Source organism: Conger conger, chromosome 7 (genome assembly GCF_963514075.1).
Source record: "Conger conger chromosome 7, fConCon1.1, whole genome shotgun sequence".
Taxonomy (NCBI): domain Eukaryota; kingdom Metazoa; phylum Chordata; class Actinopteri; order Anguilliformes; family Congridae; genus Conger; species Conger conger.
The window spans coordinates 13,341,290-13,363,980 of NC_083766.1; the positions used below are offsets into that span (position 1 = coordinate 13,341,290).

The window sequence follows — 22,691 nt, forward strand, 5'->3', positions numbered from 1 at the left end:
TTTTTGTAGATAAGCTGGGGAAGACCCTTTAACTGCTTGGAAGGCTAGCACCAATGTTTTGAATTTGATGCGAGCCATGACAGGCAGCCAGTGGAGGGAAGTAAGCATTTACATTTACATTTTAGTCATTTGGCAGACGCTTTTAATCCAAAGCGACTTACAAGTGCATAGGTTCTACCACAAGTCAAAGCATCACATCCAGAACTAGGAAAATACACCTGGACTGCTGTTCTAAACATATAGTCGTCATCATAAGTGCAATTTTTTTAGACAGGGATAGGGGTATCAGAAGGGGGGGGCGGGGTAAATCAGGAGGGAGGACTAAGGTAGAGTTTGAAGAGGTGTGTTTTGAGTCTGCGTCGAAATAGGGGGAGGGATTCTGCTGTCCTGACAGTGGTAGGCAAGTCATTCCACCACTGAGGAACCAGAACGGAAAACAGGCGTGAACGTGCAGCTCGACCGCCAGGTGCCCGTAGAGAGGGAACCGTAAGGCGACCAGAGCTGGCAGACCGGAGTGGTCTAGCTAGGGAGTAGGGAGTGATCAGGGATTGTATGTAATGTGGGGCAGTCCCCTTAGCAGCCTGAAATGCCAACACTAGGGCCTTGAATCGGATGCGTGCGGCAATAGGAAGCCAGTGGAGGCCAATGAGAAGCGGGGTGACATGAGCCGACCTGGGCAGACTGGTGATCAAGCGGGCTGCAGCATTCTGGACCAGCTGGAGGGGCTTGATGGCGCACGCTGGGAGGCCAGCCAAGAGAGAATTGCAGTAGTCCAGGCGGGACAGAACCATCGCTTGGACCAGGAGCTGGGTCGAGTAGGGGGTGAGAAAGGGGCGGATTCTCCGTATTAATATTGTTAATATGTTAATATGTCTCAAGTGAATATGCACACAGTGGAAAACATTATCAGTTTATTTATCAGGTTGCACTTTTACATACATTTTTGTCTTGATCATTGGAGGTTAAGGACATGTTTTACATAAAGTGACTTGTGATAGGCACAAACAGTTCATATGAAATGTCCTAAGAACACATATTCGCAAAATATTTCACGTCAGAGTTAAACAGATACTACAAGACGTCACATACAGTAGTTTGTGTCACTGTCAATGTGTGTTCTAGCTAAAATTGGTGACACATAGAATGTGCAACGTTATGGAAAAAACGGAATTGAATGACTGTGTCTGTGACAGCTAAAACAGTGGTTACTTTCAAGACCGTGAATTGTCTAGTTTGGTTTCTATTTGTGTGATACGTATTATAATCACATTAGAAATAATACTTTTCTTATATTTCAAATTATGTACATGCTGCTGTCCTACAGTACTCTGCCATACTTAGAACTAGTTATCACCTGTGTCTTACATTTTATAACTTGCAAAAAGTAGGCCAATGTAAGTTTCATTTAAGATTCTTCCTAAAATCTTTCCTAAAATGTTTGCTTAATATTATGAATACAAGTCTACAATTCTTAATTTTTTTGCACATTTAATCCAAAGACAACAGACATACAATGTTAAATCTATTCAATTCTGGCTTGTGCTATGTGGTACATATTTCCTAAATCAAAACATCTTAAATAATTGTGTGTCCCAAATAGGTTTATTTCACTCAACAGTGTTCGTCAAACAGACTAACAAAGTGCTAATTTAAGTACTGTCAAAGCAAACGTGTGTGTGTGTGTGTGTGTGTGTAAATAGGTTATAATAAAATACTGTAATATACTAGCCTTTAATATGAAACAGTTGTATATCTTTATTTTCTTGCCAGGACAGGATGTTGAATTAATGTGGATTTCTTTCTGCTGCTTTTGTACAACATAATGTGCAAATGTTGTTTCTTCCCTGAAAGTTCAACCCAAATAGCTCATAATGAATAACAAAATAGTTCTTTGAAATATAGTAACCCAGGGCAAGTGGTTGGCAGGTCATACTGGAATTGATCAGCCTTGTAAGGACTCTATTGATAGCCATACAACCAACTACACAGATGTTTTGTGTGTGGGAGTGTGTTAACTCATAAGAGTGAGATCAAACCAATTTTTCTCAGAGAATGGCCAAAAATGTATAAATAAGTTCTGATATTACAATTCACAATTAAAATTATATTTACAAACAGGAATGAATCAAGTCATGAGAGCAAAGTTTTGCAACACAGACTTTTGGATATTTCTGAGGTGAGAGTTGGCAGAGATGATCTTCTGCCTTAACAATAGCACAATAACCTTATGTTTGTCCCAACATAAGGTTACACATTCTGTAAAATACAGTAGCTAAAAACTTTAGTTAAAGGGATAGTTCACCCTAAAAATAAATGTTATTAATTTCCTTCTTGAGATGTCTTTTGACCCCACAATGACAGCTCCCTGTAGCATCGTTATGCAGATATGATTAGTTAATAACAATTTTATAGACCATTTATTCAACAACACACAATAGGCTTAGAGCTTACTAGGTAATCTATCATTGTGCAGTGTGTAGGTTCTAGTAGGAATATTGTTCACAATGTTTCTCGTACCTCGCCTCATGTGCGAGTGTGGAAATTGAAACTTGCTAAAAGGCTATATGGACATGCCTGTCAGTGTCGCTAGTGGGGTGGAAGGTGGTGGCGAATCTAGGGGCCCGCAACAGGAGAGAGCCCACAAAAACTTCAGTAGGAATTCCTGAGCAATATTCTTTCAGGGGGCCCAGATAGCTATACCCCTGCTTAGGAATAGGACATGCAATGTTATTAGAAGTTGGGGAAAGAACTACACAAGGCGAATTACTAGTTTTTACAAACAAAATTTTAAAAATCTATAGGCTTTTATTTATTTAGTAAATGAGATATGTGGAGCCCTTTTGATGGCCTTATCAAATGTAAAAAAATACATTGTTGGATAGAACGAATGAATGAAAACATTTTAGGGTTAACCATCCCTTTAATTTCCAACATTTTAAAATAAAGGGTACAATATTAAAAAAAAAAAAAAAAAGTATATATAGAACATTTTAAAGAACAGTTTCTTTTAAAAAATATAATTGTATATTTGAAGTTAACTGTTAAAACAGCAACACAGAAATAACCTTTCTATTTAATAATTCACTAACCAGATTTGAAAATAATCATGTGTAAATTTGTTGACACACATTTTTGGTTTCCCCAAAAACGTAGGTTGTCGGAATGAAGTTCTGTTATGTTTTCAATTGTTATATCTAGGTGCACATATAGGTAATTGTAATTTCCTTCATATTCCTGACCTTTCATTCTTTCCGATAGGCTGACACATACCAAAAAAAAAAAAAAAAATATATATATATATATATATTTATTTATGGGTCAATTGTAAAGCAGTCATTTCTGAGTGGATCACCATTCACGTTTGTCTGCATAATAAAGTAGTATATTCAATGGAGTGGCTTGGCTCCTTCACAATTTCTTATAAACACACATCACTGTTCTTCACTTCTGAAAACGAATGTTGTGAATAACCAATGGTTAACATATGTTCCAACAACCACTCAGATTGTTTCCTTCTAAAACGCAAACACATACTGTACTGTTTATTCAAGAAAGCTGGTAAATATTTTTTAAATCCAAGTCATGTTGACCAATGCAGCTTACCTATTTTTTCCTTAATACCACTTGAAATCTGCAATAAAGTATCTGTAATACATTCAAGCTCTGCCACTGGTCTTTCATGAAAACACATTTATAATTATGAGTGCTCATGCACATGCAGTGTCATGCTTTTCGAACCATTTTCTTTCAGAAAAAAAGAATGTCTTTACAGTTGGGAAATCATGTACTTATGTATTAAGTCAAGATTACTAAATTTTGTCTGACATACGGTACAACATAAATATAATGATGCATAAGCTGAGGCAAACAGGACTCAAATATAGTGACATTTCAGTCAATGTATTTTTCAAACTGTCAGTGCCTCTACCACACAAATTGAAGTCATAATTGCAATATAAAGAACTCACAATAATGACAGCATTAATTTCTAAAAGCAACCTATATATCCCTCAAGAATTAAACAGAATCATACAAAACAAATATATACGATAAAGCCTTCAAACTTTATGAAACACAAGAGAGCATTACTTAAATGCGCATTCATGCATAAACCGGCATCAAAATAAATATATTTTTTCCAACAGACCAAGTCTGACATGATCAATAATGCATCCCTTTGGTGATTTAGTGATATGACCTTGCAAGTTAACTTTTTCCATTAACAATTAAAAGCACAGATTATGGACCACACTGATCAATGATTTTTCAAAATAAATTATACAGCCAACAGGTACATGTCGCAACTTGGTATTCTCAAATGCTGTGCATTTATATCCAACATCACTATTTGCTTTTGAGATGAAAAAAAATGTACGTAAGGCAGGGCACTACTGTCAAAATGGACAGACACACATCTCAATATTCCCACTTCTGTTAACAATAAAACAAATGCTTCCCATATCTCATGCAAGAAATCTGCAAATAGAGCAACTGCTTTTCAGATGGATATGAAGAGAAATCCACTTATATTCCCTTTAATTGTTGTCAACACACTACAGTTGCAAAATCATTCTACACCGTGTGAAAGGCTAAAGAAATTTGTCACAATGGACTTCAGACATCTCCAATTGCAAAGCTGGTGTTGTGTCAAGATTAACTTTTAAAACTTAAGGCTAAACACACACAAATCAGTCCAAGTAAACAGTGGCAAGTGCTTTATCAGACTGGCTGGTGCATGAACAGGAAATCAATAGCACAAAGAGCCAATTCCATCGTGTTCTGAAGAAAATGCTTCCACTCCATAAAAGTGTTTGGGGAAGGAGAACCGGGCCTGATCCTGCACCCAGTCCATGGCCAAATGCAAAGCATGAGCATGTACAGACCGTATGGCTTGAACAAGGGAGAGAGTTTAGGTCGACTGGTTTAATTGAGCCTTTATCTGGGTGCTCTTGGCATACTCCAGCTTAGCCTGAATGTCCACAGGCTTCTCAAAGAAGCGCACCAGATCTGGCTCATTTAGCAGAGAGGCCAGGATCTGCTCGAAGGCGAAGGACCACTCCACGTCCTGCGGTCCGGACGCGGAGTCCAGGGGTTCGCTGGAGCTGCCAGGCCCCGCGGGGCCCTCCCCGTCCGCCGGACTCTGCCCCGGGGGATTCTGCTGCAGCTTGCGGCCCACCTCTTCCATCCTCAGCAATAGGCTGGTGACACGAGCAACCGCCCGGTAGAGAGACTCCTCTTCAGAGTCACCATGGAACAGGTTGTACAGGGTTTTCGAAAACTGAATGAACTGACACTGAAAAGGAATTTAAAATCTTTCTAAATGGTCAAAAGGTAAAAGCATTTTTCCTATTTTGACTACATTTATGAATATAATAAATCCACGCTGTCCATAAGGTAAAGTTAAGGAGCAGCCATAGTCACTCAGCTGAGTCAGGGATGCAAATGTGAAGGGATCAAATCTCAGGGAGGAGTTTCACTTCACCTGGTTTATTCTGGGTAGGTCCTTAATGCTCTCCTCTTTCTTCAGCAACTCATCCTGCCACTGCCTCAGGTATGCCTGCAAATCCACTTTCCCCCGGCCTAAAACAAAAAACAAAGTCTCATGTCAGAGAGCAAAGATTATCAAGGCATTAAATTCCCTCACTGATACTTATATCTCAGTGGTACACTACTTCCTGCACTCTAGATGTGGATGTACCCTACATCATGACCAAAGGTCCTCCACTAATGCTTCGGGATGTTTCAATAATAACTTATGTCAGCACGCTTTAAAATCAAATGAATCCTGCACATTTTACACCATAGACTCAGTGAGCAATTTATTAGGTTTTTGACCAGTCGAAGTGACTTTGACTGTGGAATGATTGTTGGTGCCAGACAAGGTGGTTTTAGTATCTCAGAAACTGCTGATCTCCTGGGATTTTCACGCAAAACAGTCTCTAGAGTTTGCAGAGAATGGTGCGAAAAACAGCAGTAGTTCTGCAGGCAAAAACACATTGTTAATGAGAGAGGTCAGAGGAGAAGGGCCAGACTGGGGACAGGAAGGTGACAGTAACGCAAATAACCGTGTCATGCAGAGCATCTCCATGTGTCAAACCTGAACGTGCATAGGCTACAAGCAGAAGACCAATAAGTCTAAAAAATAAGTCTAATAAATAACTAATAAAGTGCTCACTGAGTGTATAATGAACAATATTTCTTTCTAAAATAGAACACGGTTGCATGACATATGTTCCATTCACAGAAAATATCACATAAGAAAGACTTAGTTGAAAAACAAGGAAGACAGAAATGTCTCCTCTTTCATCTTTCAATAGTAGAACATTACCTCTTTCTGGACTTTTCCTAATGACCCCATCTTCAGGAACATCAGGGGAGGACACTACAGCAGGCAAATCAAGTGTATTCACATTTAAACACTACAGAACTCACAGACATTGGTGCAGATGACCAAGCACAGGCACAGGTACTTGTGAATCTATTCGTATCCTGTACAAACCAATGCGAGTAAACCCTACAGTAACACTATGCATTTTGACTGGAACATGGATTAAAGAAATGCAGCAGGCACATTCTGACCTGAACTGAGACAACGACATCCAACGACAGGCATGTTGAGATGCGTGGAACATACAAGACAGAGGACCGGGAAGCCACAGAGACAGAGAAGGGAAGCAGATGGGGTTAAGATAGAAGAAAGGTAAGCTGACCAGTCAGTCGACTGAGGTGGGAGAGGTCGTCGTTCAATGGACTAAAGTGGGACAGTCCGTGAACCTCTGAGAGGACAGGGCTCCCAGTTTCTACCTCTGTGAAAGCTGGAAAACACAACAGGGGTTAGTAAAACTGGCCAAGCCAGGACGGAGAGAGGTTAGTGCGAGAGAAGGACATCAAGAGAAGTAGATTAGCTCAAAGTCAATCAATCACCCATAAGACAGCTAACACCCAACAGAGGAAAGTCAAGCTTTACTGAGTGCTGAAAGAGCATTCAGATTTGCTGCAGCAGTAACCATATCAGCTAAGGAAATGAGAAGCCATTTTAATTACCTGGCGGTAGATGCAACTTAAAGAGAAACTTCAGCTTGTCCGTAAAAGAACCGCTTGATAGCACATCTGTGTAGACAGTTAAACAGGGTTCTCTGGTCAGTACCAGTGAATACCACAGATAATAAGACTGTAGAATAGGGTGTTTATGCAGGATATTGCAGTCACCAGTTACCCTGGCTCAATAAGCTAATTAGCCATAGGCACCATGAAGGATTTACTCATAAATTAGACCACAATAAAATGCTACAAGACAAGAACATTTATCAGCTGCTGTTTATATCACGGAATGTGGCTAGAAAGGACAGGCCATGTAAATGATTGGGCTAATTAAATAATTAAGAGCAGAAGTTCTGGTCTGAAGTCCAGAAGCAGACAGGGCCTGCCTTGGCCGTCCCTGCTGTAGAGGATCCTCACCCAGGCCGCAGCAGAACTCCTTGAAGTTGACCAAGCCGTCCTGGTTCTCATCCAACAGGCGGAAGGCCCACAGGGAGAGGGCGTCCTGGTTGGCACAGTGGGTCCATGGTGCCAGGAGGGAGAACAGGGTGCGGAACTGCCTCTGGCCCAGCTGGTACTGCTCGAGATAGGGCAGACTGGGGTCGTGATGCAGGAGTGCCGGGCTGTTCATCATCCAGTAGCAGCTGAGGAAATGCTGCCTCTGCACAAACAGATTTATTGTATTACAGTCAGTCCATGCAACACCGAGGTCATCGCCTGGGAGGAACGAATGACAGCTCTATGTCATGGAATTTTCTAGAATTTGGTGGTTTTGCACTACATTTGCAAACACATGCAACACCGTGGGTTACACTGTTATTAATTAACATATTACATGGCATTTTTGTGTCTTTTTTAGAAAGCCAAATGTATGCTACTGAACCGGGCCGGATTTGAACGGCATCACGTTAACTCCAGAGAACTGAGCTATGACTCACCAGACATATCATCACAGCAAATGATCATTTGACTCGCAGAATGATCACACATATGACTCAGCCACAAATTGTATTCTCACCTTAAACAACGCATAAAGGTCTTCTAGATGGGCGGCCGTGAATTTCACTTCCTGAGACACGACCCTTAGCTGAAAAGTATAGACGTCAGGTCAGACCCGATCAACGTCATTTTCTATTTTTGTCTTCCCGTGCGTTCAAACTGTTATGCAGCCTCGGGTACACTGTGTGATCGGCGGAGGTAAAAAAATGCACTGATATGCCATTGGGAATGACTTACAACATTCTGTTTGGTGGTATCCTCTAAGGTCTGGATCACGTACAGTTTGTTTCTTCTCCTCATGCTCTCCACTTCCTCCGATCGGATGTCCCCGTATTTCTGTGGGGCGAAAACGCTCGGTGAACAGGGGGTGTAGAGTTACTGCTGCTGTCATCAGAACCTGCTGGCACATCGCATTATCAACGCTGCTTCAGAGAGGGGACAAAGGATCCAGACGTACCTCGTAGGCTTCACGGATAAGGTCGATGATGTCCACCTTGGCGTGCGATGTCTTGTCGTTGTTCCCCACGGAGGCCTGCTGAACGGTCGGGGGCAGGGGGCTGTCTTTGTTGGTCACGCTGTCAAAAAACCTGCAGACAAAAAAGTGAGTCGTGAAAATAGAAAAGAAACAAAAACATACAACTAAATCTTAAGCTACCTTAGGAGCCCCTGAACTACAACTATACAGCTACAGTAAAATTACATAAATGGGGCGACATTGGCTCAGGTGGCAAGAGCAGTCGGAGGGTTGCTGGTTCGATCCCGCCCTGAGTGTGTCAAAGTGTCCCTGAGCAAGACAATTAACCCCCTAATGCTCCTGTCGAGCTGGTTGGTACCTTGCATGGCAGCTAACCGCCGTTGGTGTGTGAGTGTATGTATGAACGGGTGAATTGAGAAGCATGAATTGTACAGTGCCTCATCAGAGCTCACTTGTTGAGGATGGTGACAGCCTCCGCGTCATCACGGCAGCTCAGCAGGTGGTCCATGTTGTAGTCGAGCACAGCCAAGCCCAGCTGCAGGATGGCCTTGATTCCATCATAGAAGAAGCAGTCAACGACGTTGACCGCGCTCTCTATGGGCAGGACACTGATGAATAAGGTCAGGAACCAGGAGAGCGACACCGACGAGAAGAAGGTCATGTCCGTCATGTGCTCCGTCAGCTGCGACAGCTGATCCCGGATCAGCTCCTCAAACACGGCCTGGTCCACCAGGGCACCTGCGGCGCCCACACGGTACACACACCACACACACACACCACACACACACCATACACACACCACACACACACCACACACACACCACACACACACCACACACACCACACACACCACACACACCACACACACCACACACACCACACACCTCGTCAATACTTATATCTTATCCATTTTCCCATCTTATTCTTGTATAAGATATAAAGAACAACAAGCTGAATGAAAGGCCTGGCTCACCTATAATCCTGCGGTTAAAGTAATCGGGCAGCATCCTCTCGCAGACGGCCACCAGCAGCCAGAACGCCTCCTCCTCTTTGGCATAGAGCAGCAGGACCGAAGTGAGGATGTTCATGGCCTTCGGGGAGAACAGGAGCGGTCACGCGGTCTGAGTCACACAATCCTGCCTCACGGGTGCAGACGGAGGGGAGCGGAGCAGTACCTGGCAGTAGCCGATCTTGGGGTTGCGGCAGGCGTAGGCGGTGAGGACACGGCGCAGGGCGGAGATGCCCGTGTCACTCTGGAAGGCTGGGTGCTCTGGCAGCGACCGGTGCAGGTCCCGCTCGATCTCGTCAGTGGCCAGAGTGCTGGTGCCCAGGGACTGCTCCACCAGCTCCGAGTAGTAGCCCGGGTGTGTGGCCATGTCGTTCACTGCACCTGGAATGAGATATTAAGAAACAGCTAGTCAATATTCACACCGACTCATTATGAGCTTAAATTACTCCATTACATTCCATTACTCCTGGGGCCTGTTCCACAAATGAGGATTACCGAGTTAGCTGGATATCTTCACTAAGTAAAACCCGGAACAGCTCTTTTTACTTCAGTCCATGTTTTACTTCAGTCCATATTCCAGAGGGAGGGTTCTGGGTTTTACTTAGTGCAGTTGTCCTACTAACTAACTCGGTAATCCTGCTTTGTGAAACAGGCCCCAAGGGTTTGCACACAGCCCAGAACAAACTCCAAATTCTGGCTCTGAATTTTACTATGTAGTGTCCTGCCAGTTTAACAGGCTGAAGAAATCTCTCCCTCTTTAACTGACCTGATGTGTGTTAACCTAATGAACATGACTTAATCCCGCATTTCTTCAGGGAGGATTGTCCCCTGCATAGCGTAATCAACTTCACGTTGCTTTAGATAAAAGCATCAGCTTCTAGCAGTCACAGTATTATTATTATTATTATTATTATTATTATGTACAAAACACAGAAGGCAGTCGTGTGTTCCTCTTCTTTTCTAAGTATTATTGTAAGGCCACTGGGGTTAGGGGTTGGGGTTGGAACGCACCAGAAAAGAGCAGCCACAGCTCTCCTCTCAGGGCCTCTGGGACTCCACGCACAATCAGGTCCCTGGTCTTCTTTGTGCGGAACATGCTGGATCCACGTCCGTATTCTGCAAAATGAATGTTCCAGGACTGTTCCTTCATCTTCTCCTTCAGCTTCACCGCAGAGAGAGCACAAAATAAAAACACTCAGGGCCAACATTCCCAAGCAGACAAATCCTAAAAGCAATGCACCCATTCAATCAACAAAGGCAACGCACCCCTTCAATAAAAGAACAATGCACACATTCAATAACTGACAGCAATACAGTCATTAATGTATACCTTTGAGTTTTTTTACTCTTTTGATGAAGGGGAAATGGATAAACCCTCAAATAAGTTTAGAATGATCTGCATTATTTAGGAGCTAAATTGAATTATCTTGAAAATGTAATGTGCTATTTTCAAAAAATTTAACAAATAAAAAAAGCAGGGCAATGCATTCAAGATGATACCGATATCTCATAAATAAACTCCAGTGATCTCCTCACATGAAACTGAGCTGCAAGTGATCATTAAACACATCGGTATTTTGAAGGAACATCGAAACTAACAGGATGACAATTCAAACTCTCCTGTGAAAATGATTCAAAACCCATATTAGAGACATGTTTAACCCACGTTAAAGTACCATTTTAGGGTCGAGGTTTTCTGCATCCTGGGGGTGGAAGACTGTCATGAGTGCCTCCGTGCTGACTGCGTTGCCACTGCTTTTTTGTCCCACCATCAGGGTGACTTCCTCTGGATTGTCCTCAAAGTGCTCGATGAGGGCCTGACACACCTCTCCGGACACCTGCAGAGGAACGCTGTCACATTTCATCTCAATAGAGATGAGCAATCGGTTGCCTTTCTAAGATGGCAGATAGATTATGTTAGTTATTTAGCTGATGCTTTTATCCAAAGCAACTTACAGTTGATTAGACTAAGCAGGGGACAATGTGAGGTTAAGGGCTTTGCTAAAGGGCCCAACAGCTGCATGGATGGATGGTATCATGGGTATACCAGGTCTTGAACCACTAACCCTCCGGGTCCCAGGCTGGGAAAAACATCTCTAGATGATGATTATTTCGCAGATCATTTGATTTGATTGATCTGTTCAGACAGCAGCTTGGTTCAACTCGGTTCACTAAACTCTGAACTCAATAACCTTACTTACGCTACATTTAACATACAGTGCTGTGTAAAAGTATTTGCCCCCTTCGTGATCTTCTCTATTATTGCATATTTGTTACACTTAATTGTTTTCAGATCCTTTGACATACAGAACAGTTTTTTTTTTTTTTTTTTTTTTAACTATTATTTATTTTATTTCAAGAAAAAGCTGTGCAATTATGAAGGAAATCAGGAAAGGGGCAAATACTGTACTGTGTCACCCTGAAATCTATTTGCTACTTGAAGCACCATATCCTCAATCACTGCCTTGCACCTACTATATCACTATCAGCACATTGTAATAGTTGACATAGTGTGATATACTGACTTCTACCATTGGCTGTGAGGCTGATAACATTATGATGGCATTATCTTGGCCGTTTGATTAACCTTTCTTTGTAAACTTCTGCAAGTCACTCTTGACAAAAGCATTTGCTAAATAACTAAATGTAATGATTATATTAGCAATGGCAATTTTTACTTAAGTGTTTTTAAAAGACTATCAATCAGCAGAAAATGTATTCTGAAATATACTAAAATATTACTTAGATTGATAAGATAATATAACATAAAGTGTCTGCTATGAGCAAGGTGGGTTCTATGTATCAACAGAAGCTGAGGAGCCAGGTAAAGCAGCCAGTGAAAATGGATCACTGAACATTCCCATAGACATAATTCCAGAACTCTGTGAACATTCACCAGTTCGGTGTCTCAAAGCCTGAATCCCCATCTCTTCCGTCAGGCCATCTGAAAAATGTCCAACTGTAATTCATATTAAGTAATGCAAGTAAATTAGTGGGCTGCTAGGTTCATGAGCCCCAGTACATGCTACCCTAAGTAGTTAGGTAATTATAAGGTAAAGTGTAAGTTTCTGGTAAGTTTTCTTCCAGTCTACTGCTCTCTATTAAATACATATAAGCAAACTATGTAGCGTTGAAGTCTGGGGTCAGAGTGTGCTTTTGATGGTTTGAATACATAGCCATATGCTGAATACGATGGGATTTCAATTTGTTTTGCATATGTAAATCGCCGAGATAGGATAAAACTCCCATAATGCTTTCCCTTTCATAGTGACAAAATTTCCTCAATTGGACTGGTGTCTGTATTCATTTATCTTCTTGACCTGTGCAATTTAAAAATCTGATTTAACTGGCACTTTAACTCAAACTTGATTCCACAAATGTATCCTATTCGTAATCAGTAGCCTATCGAGGACAACCTACAATCGATATCAAGCGCAAGAGGGGGAAAAATGTTTTGGTAAGTCCCATAAGACTGGCCAGCCAAGAATAGATAAAATTATCTTTGTTCTTGAGTTTGGTACACAAATCCGACTGTTCACTCGTGACTAAGATATTTAAAAAAATAATGAAAGGCTGCATGTCGATCATTTGCTGATGATACGGAGCCTTGTACTTTTGCGGTTGCAGAATGATTTAATGCTTCATTTGCTTATATGAAGTGGTTGCTGTTGCCATAAATGATGAAATGCGCTAGCATAGCATTTAGCAGTATACCAGAAATGCAGTTCAGCGGGACCTCCACTTTACTTCCCCATATTATCTGGAGGTTATTTATCATAATGTGAAATGTGCTCATAATAGCTGGAAAGGCTCCCCTGTCCTTCTCATAATTCACATGCTGCAGTACTACCCATTGCTTTATGGTGTGAAATCATTGTGACAGGACAGTACTATTATGCAATCAACAGCACCCTACTGTAAATAGACTCACGGCTTCTGAGAGTTAAAAATCATAATTGTGCCATTTATTTTTTTCATTGTATGTGTATGACACGTGCTACACAATGAAAGATTAACCCAGTGACAGATCGATCAATTGTATTAAGTCAATGACAAAGACCAAGGGTTACCCTACCTCTCCCGCTGCTGTATGCTGGGGGCTGGCCAGAGCCCCACACCTCCGGCGAATACCACTGGCCAGGCGCTCATAGTCCCGGACCTCAGAGAAGCGTAGAGCTCGCTTTCCCCGAACACAAACAGTCACCGCCCTGCTGGAAGTTTCCGGTTTCTCAACGCCAATCACCTACAAGAGAGACGCAGCACGTCCATCAATGGCTGATCTGGCTTATTACTGCTGCTGAAGAGAACTATAACACCGCACAATCATTACACCTTTTTAAAAGGCAGGCAGATTAGAGGAAAATATAACTCAGGAATGGCTTTGGTTTGGAAGAACCAAGCATTAACGAGCTTAGCAGAACCTCAGTGACATGGATGTTACAACTAGAAGTAGCATGCACATTCATGCCTTATCAAGCTCCTTGTTATCAGATGAACATTTTTCCTTTTTATTATTGCTGATACTAAAAAGTAAATATTAAATAGAAACAAGTTATCCTTCCAATTGATGAAAGAACAGGAAATAATACCAAAATTAACTACATTTGTTTGATCTGATTCAGTTATCTTTCACTATTTGTAAAGAATACAACATGGGGAAGTCAACAGCTTTTGATATAATGAAGGGCCAGAAGAAAAGAAAATCAGTTCACAAAAAGAGGTCAAAGGTAGCGGGTCACTGAAAGGACCCTTTCAGAAAGATAATGGGGGAAAATTTTCTTATAAGAGGCCCAATTAAAACTGGTTTGATTATTGTTTGATATTGTAAAGCTACAAAACAATTACAATGTTTTTATCTACCAAATTTCTCCACTTTATTCCATTTAAAAAAGAGGTTATATTTGAGATGTCTGAACAGCCCTCATTCCCAAAGCATTTATATCTCAGTGGTTCTACTGCATGACTTCTAAGTTATCACAATATGAGTGTCTGTCTTTCTCATACAGAATGAAATGCAAAGGCATTTTTATTTTAGCAAAGCAAATATAGCCAACAACAGGGGCAGACCCAGCTCCTTGCCTCTCTGATGGGGACGATGACGTAACACTGGCTGCCATCCTGACTGGCGAAGCACAGGTAGCTCTCGGAGACGCAGATCTTGCCTAGCGTGTTGAAATGGCTGAAGGGCACCCACAGGAAGCCCTCGTACACCTCCAGCAGGTTCTCCTCCCGCGGCAGCCGGAAGAAGGCTCTGAACTGCTCGTTCCGTGCCCGCGTTTCCAGGCCCCTGGGAGGGGAGGAGAGGGGTAGGAGGTAAGAGCGAAGGAGAGAGAGAGTCAGTTGAGAAGGGTTGAAGGACAGGAGGGACAGCGAAGGAGGGTTTGTGGAGAGGAGAGACATGAAAGAAAAGGGTCTTTTTCAAACCCAACATTCAAACAAATGAATACAGTCTGTACTTTTTGCAATGAATATTAGTCAGAAACCTCCGTAAGGACATTAATATCAGTGCTGTAAGAGTGTCTGATAGTCAAAACAGTAACCCTGATGAATTCTGGGTTAAATCATTCTTAATAATGGTAAAATCACGCTCCAGTGGCAGTGACAGACAGTGTGTGGCACGGTTCCCGGCAGTCATCGAGCCAGGCTGAGGCGAAAGGCGGTACCTTTTGGTGACTTGCAGCGGGTCCCCGAGAGCCGGGTCGCCATGGAAGGTCTCCTTGTCGAACAGCCTCTTGATGGCGTAGTCGGAGAGCTGCTCCATGAGCAGAAAGGTCTCGTGGAGGTGCAGGAACATGGAGAAGTAATGGTCATCACCATGCGCCGCCACGTGGATGCTCTCTGCCAGGATCACGCTGGACGTCTTCTCCAGCTTACAGATCTCAGCCCACGAAATGATGAATTTCACTAAAGGTGCATGTACAGCTCAATCCGTAAGTATTTCTTGGTGCTGTTCAAATTATTGCAGCCAAGTACTAAACATCACAATTTTATTTAAAATTATGTTAATAATTAAAAAACCATTGAGCCGGAGTACAGAGCCAAAGCAACAAAAAATTGTGTTGCTGTCCAAATACTTATGTACTGCATTGTACATTATAATTATCGACAGCAATACACTGAGCCCTAACTACTGACATCTTCATCGTCCCGTTTACTAGTGCAGCAGCCTGTTCCACAGCACAGAGAAAGTAAGTACACGAGAATTTAACTGGTGGAGCACTGTGGTCATACCCTTGAGCAAGGCAATTAATCAGAGTTGCTTTAATAAATATTCAGCTTAAATATAGGCATAAAACTACAACACAGAAATGCAACATTGTGTAAATTCAACAGTTCACTTCTAAATGCAGTAATATGTAATCTATTCACTCTTCAGCACTTTAAATGACACGTAAATGGAAAAACAAGGACATAAAAGGCAACACAAATAACGAAGACGTGTTGACCAGACACGTCGTTTCATGATTTTCGTGCCAAGCAGAGTGCGGCTGTCTGACAAGTTGGCATGTCCTCAGCAATTATTCATGTTGGTTTTATGACTGCATATTCACTCAGAAGATAAATTACACTAAGGAGACTTTATACACAAGAATTTGTTCCTCTGAAAAGACTTAGAGGAAGTGCAAGTATGCAAGTATCCATGCATAGAAACTGTGGGACAGGAGAGGATGTAGGGCTTGATCTCTGTCTCACCCTCAGCCCCCAGGAGGTAGGAGTAGAAGCTGAGGAAGTTGGTGCTGAGGTAGAGCCAGCCTTGACACGGAACCCGGCCCCTCCAGTAGCTGCAGGAGTAGTAGGTCACCAACTTTTCCTTTTCCGGAAGGCCGAACCACTTCTCGAACCTCAGCAGTGCTTCTCGGAACTTCTCCGGGTCGTCCTCCAGTATCAGGCATGCCTTTCCCTCCTCAGCAATTAGACCCTGAAAAACAACGGGGAGAGGCGGCCAACGGTTAACACCACTATAAAATCCCATGGAGACTCAGTCACCTGGCACCGGCACCATCAGGACTGAATCTATGAATCTTAATGCACTGGATCTACAAACTGTAATGAAATACATCTATAAACTGGATCTATAAATGTCATGTAATGTAATGTACCAACACGGGCAAGGTAATGTATGTAATGTAATCTGGAGCCTGGGGCTTTATCATGGCAGAAAGAAAGCACCTGGCCCTGATACATCACCCTGTAACCAAATGCAAGCCCCCTAATAGTGTGGTAAATGCACGCCTGGATGGAACGCACTCGGATCTTTCCCTGGACAAAGCTGGTGATGTCTTCACTGGAGTCAAAGACAGACAGAGTCCTCATGACATTCTGCTGGAGCCAGTCCCAGTGCTGGGTGATCTCTTCTTTTGTAGCACCTGAACAATGACAGAGAAACAGTGAGACACGAAACACCACAGAACAATTCTGAACGTAAAGGGGATGGCAGTAGCTTTGTATCCTTGAGCAAGGATTGCATCAGTGAAATATCCAGTTGCATAAACTTGTATGTGAAATGTAAGCAGCGAATAAGAGCATCTGCTAACTGCCTAAAGATAACTTGGAATAGGTTGAAATATTTAATCTGCAGTGCACTTGAAAGACTGATGTAGTCACTAAAGGTCTGAATAACATCTTTGCAACACTGCTTCTGTGGCATAGACCGAGAATTTCACTAAAATTAATTCAGTAAATATCCAACTGTATGATATGTTCAGTGTCATCCATACATAAGGATGCCTGTTGAAAAAATAGATAGTGTAATATAATAGGTCCCACTGCATTTGGCTTATTGTTCCCGTGTCCTGTGATCATTACTGCATTACTCAGCAGAAAATGGAATTACTAAAAACAGAAGGAGATCAAAGCTTTACAACACCCTCGATTCCTATTGATCTCAGCATGTCTAAAATGGAGCCAAGGCCCCGAGGAACTAAACAATGACGCGAGTGATATTTTGTATTTAACAGTAGAATAGAAAGGCTGAACAACAATATCAGAGTGGTATTAGTTAATTTGATGGCAGAAACTAGTGATTTCATAGGCTCTAAACCAAGTGCAAATTCACAGTGCAAGACACATTTGAGCTCATTTGCTTTGAGCCCAAATTTCATAAGCAAGTCTGGAAGTTGCAATAATCTAGAAACTAAAAATACTCATCCCTAAGGCACAGAGGCAATTAGTACTGACCCTATATTTCTTTACGATGTATGAACATTTTGCCTCGTTCCTATATGAAGTAGCAAGTTAAGCAGTTAAGCGGTCACTCCAAACTTCTCCAAGTTGATAAAATGTTATTAAAATAAAACTCTCACCGCATGCTATTGACCAGTAGACCTGGGAGTCCGGTGTCTGGTGCAGGATGCGGAAAGGAGCTACCTTGGCCGTAGAGTCCAGCACTGTGTCCAGCGTTCCCACCAGGAGACCTGTGTCCCAGAAGACAGAGACACAAACGGCCCAGCTGAAATGTTATCAGGCCTCATGTACGGCATAGTCACAAGACTGTACATTTAAGACAGGGAGGGCTCTCCAGGGATGGGGATTTTATTTGGACATCACGTGCATTGAAATTCTCCCAGGGAAATGTCTATCCAATTTCAGGCACTCTGAAAGCACTGTCAGTTTTTTTTTCCCACGTAGCGAATGCAGCTGTGAACAAGATCTTCCGTTTAGAGGGATAATTTGCATTTGAATGAAGTGAATGGCTGCTCCAGTGCCACTGACTCGAGCTGGTTGTGTCCAATTACCCCTCTGTGATTTACCCTTCATGAATTACAATAAAGGTCAGAACTACAATTCAGCTTCCTGATTACCTTCTGAGTGTGTCAGAGAGGCTGTTTACCTAATCATATCCACAACTAAACCTTGAACACAAATGTGTCCTTCCGTCAACCACCCACTTCTTATAGCAGCGTTCTCACGTGTGAAACGCCAGATTTTGAAATTACATTTGTACACAAATTCAGCCTGCAGGAGCTTGTAAATTGTGAGCTGTAGCAAACAACATTTTCCTATACAAAGCATAAGCACTGTAGAAAGTGATAAGCAACACAAACATGTCTCTTATGAATCTTCTCAGCAAAACCTAGACACATAGACAAACAATACCTATGCATTTTGTGACGTGAATGCATAGATCAATCAAAAATAGCCGTAAAAGGGCTCCAGAAGAGGCTCTTAAAATAGTGGAGAGTGCTTGCAGCCTCATTAGTGGTGCTGGGGGGGAGGGAAACGACAATCACGATTAATTTCACGTCAGGGCCTGTTAAATGGATCTAACTGCAGCCCTGGACTGTGCTCAAAAGTAGCACTCTTCTGAGTCACTCCTTGGTTGTAACCCTCAATAAAACCCATTCGCAGTCTGTCAAGAGAAAAATAGAACAGCGCAGGTGGCCATTTGTGAGGAGTCTTTGCAAGGCTAAATCCTAAAGCTGAAGCGATCCAATTCATCTGGACCCAGTATGACTCACCCTGGGGCTGAGCCTATGACCTTCTGCTGTCAGAGCTGACATTCAGACAGCATGGGTACTGTGGTGGTTTGAGTCAAACCTTGTTTAACGAATACAAAATTAACAATATCCACCATTCTGTCAAACGACAATCCACAATTTTATATGAATGACTACAGCCATACACATTGCCCTTTGAATGAGCAGCAAAATGGTTCTGGTGTAAGACTTCATAGAATAAAGCACAGAATATTAGGCATAATAAATAGGAATTTCTGATGCAGCAATCAGAGGATAATAAGAATACGGCACATCCGAATCCGGAGGAGATAAATGTATGGATGAGTGTTTCAGCAGTGCGGAAAGAGAGGAACGGACGGAGATTTTTTAAAGGAAAAAAGGCTGTTCTGACTATGTGATTTACATGAAAGTCAAATTAAAGGGTGCGATCAAAAATGATGTGGATTGTTACGGGCGTGCAGACAGTGAAGCCATCAATAGCAAGGCAGAAATTGTGAGTGGATTGGGTGCGAGAGTTTTGACCAATAATGATGATTTCCAATTTATTACAGTTGAGTTTGAGGAAGGGAGTTTGCATCCAAGATTTGATTTTAGTTAGACAGGTGCTTAGGGTGGAGTGGGTAAGGGCAGTGACAGTTTTGGTGACAGTGGAAATGTAGAGCCAGGTGTCGTCCACATAACAGTGGATTTGGAAGCCATGAGAACGGATGATCTGACCTAAGGGAAGCATGTAGAGGATGAAGAGGAGGGGACCAAGCACCAAACCTCAGGGGACACCATGTAAAACCGAAACTGCAGTCATTGATAGAAATGTAGTGGTGTCTGTCAGAGAGGTATGAAGAGGCCAGTACCAGTGATACCATGAGAGGATTCGAGGCGGGTTAGAAGGATGGAGTGATATAAGGATTATAATCTGTGCACAAAAAATCTGTTCAGAAACTGAATCCGGAAATATGAAGCCCAGTTTTTCCTTTCAATGATCAGACAGTAAAACCAGAGAAACAGAGAGTAAAGTGATTGTGAGCAGAAATGGATAGTCTGCTAATAGTAAATGATCTCAGATTCACTTTAAAAATTAAAATATATAATGTGTAACCACTATCGAATACTGGTTATTGCCATTTCTCCAGTATTCTTGAAATGATTACAATGATCTAAGTACAAATCTTATGCCAAAGTTGTATACCAAATGCCAATAGTCTGTGATCGCAAGTGCAAATATTTAGGGTTAATGGGGGAAATAATACAGAAGACTTCAGCACTTTTAGAAAGCATTGGCAAGCCAAACATCTGAAACAAACATCGTACATAATCAACTGAATAATGTTCTTACAATCACAAGCTTGATAAATGCTATGCCACATAATAGGCTACATTTCCACAATAACAATAAGTCCTGAACAAAGATTTGCATGATCTAAGTGGCAGTGGACTCGATTTTCTAACATTGCGTTGATAAGGCATGAGCTGCTGTGTAACAATTCTGACTGAAGTTTGTTTCATATTAGATATTCACCGCAGTACAATTCTGGATCACGGCATGATTTCATATGATTTATTTGATTGTAGGCTACTCTGTATTGGCCGCAGAGTTGGCCGAAAGATGAAAACTTCACAGTGTAGGCTACTGTTAGCCCCCTAAACACATCCGTACAGTAGTCTAATACAGCCTAATACAGCATGATAAAACGGTATTTTAAATAGACTACTTGTTGTTTGTGTTGCTCCGCCCACCAAATGACGCCGGAATTTAAAAAAAAATGTTTTTAACGCATGCATAGGCTTGCATTCAATAAACTTATTGTAGACGTCACTATTGCGCTTCCTATGCGATTTCTTGCGTGGTATGGTAAACAGGCTACATAACTGTAGCATCACTTTAGAGTGGCATAATCGAATTTTCAGAACGAGTAACGTTATACAACTGGAAAACTAGCTGGCCTGTACTGCAACTGGGTGAGTTGGTAGTCACAGTTCCCTGTGGACGCATTTTGATGCGCCGTTTTACTCGCCTTAAGATGCAATAAGACTGCGGAAAGATAGGCTACAAAATTGTGCACATGATCGACCTAAAGCATACGGAAAACACCTGTTGGTGGACCCTGTGCCAAATAGACATGAAGCCTATGGTTTAGTGACCAAACAAAAATCCAAAGACGGAATTGACCTCTGTGACTGAATACGAACGAAGAACGAAAAACAAATATTAGATTGAGAATAACGGCGCCTCATGCCTGTACAGTTGCGCACATTATATAAATGACACGATGTAACCTGGAATGTTTTGCACATTCAAACACTGTTTAATACCTTACGGTACCAGCTATTGCAATTTAAATAATTGTCCCCTACCTGTCAAGCCACCTCCTCCCTCTCCATATCCTCGCCTCCTTTGCAAAACGAAATAATCATTTGATGTCTCCGTCACCCATAGTTTCAATGCATTCTTCAGGAGCACTTCGTCTGGTTTCAGCCACATATTTCAGTTCATATACCTCCAATTCACATGTCCAGATGTTCATCGCGGAAGCCAACTACACCCATGGATGTTTCTGTTTGCAAGTGGATTCTTTCCCACGTCGACAGAAAGCTTGCCAGAGTCAATCGCGTAGGTGTTTCTGGGACAGTAGTTCTACAAAATGTCTTGGTGCTGCGTATAGTACTAGCGCCATCTACATAAAAAAACTGCGTTTCCCATGATCCTTCTCAGTCACCAAAATAGAGCCTTTTTAACCCCGTAAAACTGATTCAGTAACAGGCCGACTAGGAATTAAAACTCGTTATATTGCTTATTATCAACGTGCTCATTATAAGTTTTATAATGACGTCCAACGACATTAATTCTCATGCACTCGTGATTATTAAAAAAAAAATCCCAGGAAAATCATATAACTTGAAATATATTTTTAAAATTATTTTTTAATTGGCCAATACTACTAATTAATTATTATTTATTGCAGGTCCTTTGAATCTTTCAAATTTTTTAATGAGCGAAAAGGTTGATTCAATTTATCTTAGAAATGTAAATGCAGCAGTGTACTGTCATTATCATGTCTTCATTAAAAGGTTTCTGAAAATACAGTGCCCTTATTAGGGTACAGGGTATTTTGGGTTCACCAAGTGGAAATGACAGCAATGTTTATACATAGTCCCCCCCCCACCATGATGTTTGGGACACAGCAATGCAATATAAATGAAAGTAGTTCATTTATAGTATGCACAAAAATGTTAAGTATTTTGTTGCATATCCTTTTCATGCAATGGCTGCTTGAAGTCTGCGATTCATGGACCATTTACCATTAGCTGGTGTCTTCTCTGCTGATGCTCTGCCAGGCCTGTATTGCAGCCATATTTAGCTCATGCTTATTTTGGGGGCTAGTCCCCTTAAGTTCTCCTCGGCATAAGAAAGGCATGCTCAATTGGCTTCAAATTGACTTGGCCACTCAAGAAAAACTCATTTGTTGCTTTAGAAGTATGTGTGGGATCATTCGCTGTAGAATGAATGAGTTTTGAGGCATTCACTTGAACTTGAGCAGATAGAATGTCTATACACTTCAGAATTAATTTAGCTACCATCAGCAGTTATTTCATCATGAAGATCATTGAGCCAGTGTCTTTGGCAGCCATACATGCCCAGGCCATAACACCCCCACCAGCGTGTTTCACAGATGAGGTAGTATGCTTTGGATCTGGGGCAGTTCCTTCTCTCCTC

At 41.9% G+C, this 22,691-nt stretch overlaps 1 protein-coding gene across 2 annotated transcripts; it reads right to left on the bottom strand.

The window, feature by feature from the left end:
• Positions 1-898: 898 nt before the first annotated feature.
• tbc1d8b (TBC1 domain family member 8B) lies at positions 899-21,573 on the bottom strand. 2 transcript variants are annotated; one of them, XM_061248378.1, is made up of 21 exons: positions 21,332-21,573; positions 17,825-17,935; positions 16,770-16,888; positions 16,215-16,440; positions 15,185-15,425; positions 14,601-14,808; positions 13,597-13,764; positions 11,198-11,359; positions 10,533-10,683; positions 9,688-9,902; positions 9,486-9,603; positions 8,965-9,250; positions 8,495-8,624; positions 8,275-8,373; positions 8,057-8,125; positions 7,459-7,699; positions 7,045-7,110; positions 6,711-6,815; positions 6,329-6,382; positions 5,483-5,580; positions 899-5,293 (listed from the first exon to the last, which is right to left on the bottom strand). In XM_061248378.1, exons 1-21 carry the CDS (start codon positions 21,456-21,458, stop codon positions 4,910-4,912), a joined length of 3,378 nt encoding a protein of 1,125 aa, XP_061104362.1. In that variant the 5' UTR covers positions 21,459-21,573; the 3' UTR covers positions 899-4,909. The 2 variants fall into 2 exon arrangements, with proteins under 2 accessions (XP_061104362.1, XP_061104363.1); XM_061248379.1 differs by lacking the exon at positions 6,711-6,815.
• Positions 21,574-22,691: the final 1,118 nt, after the last annotated feature.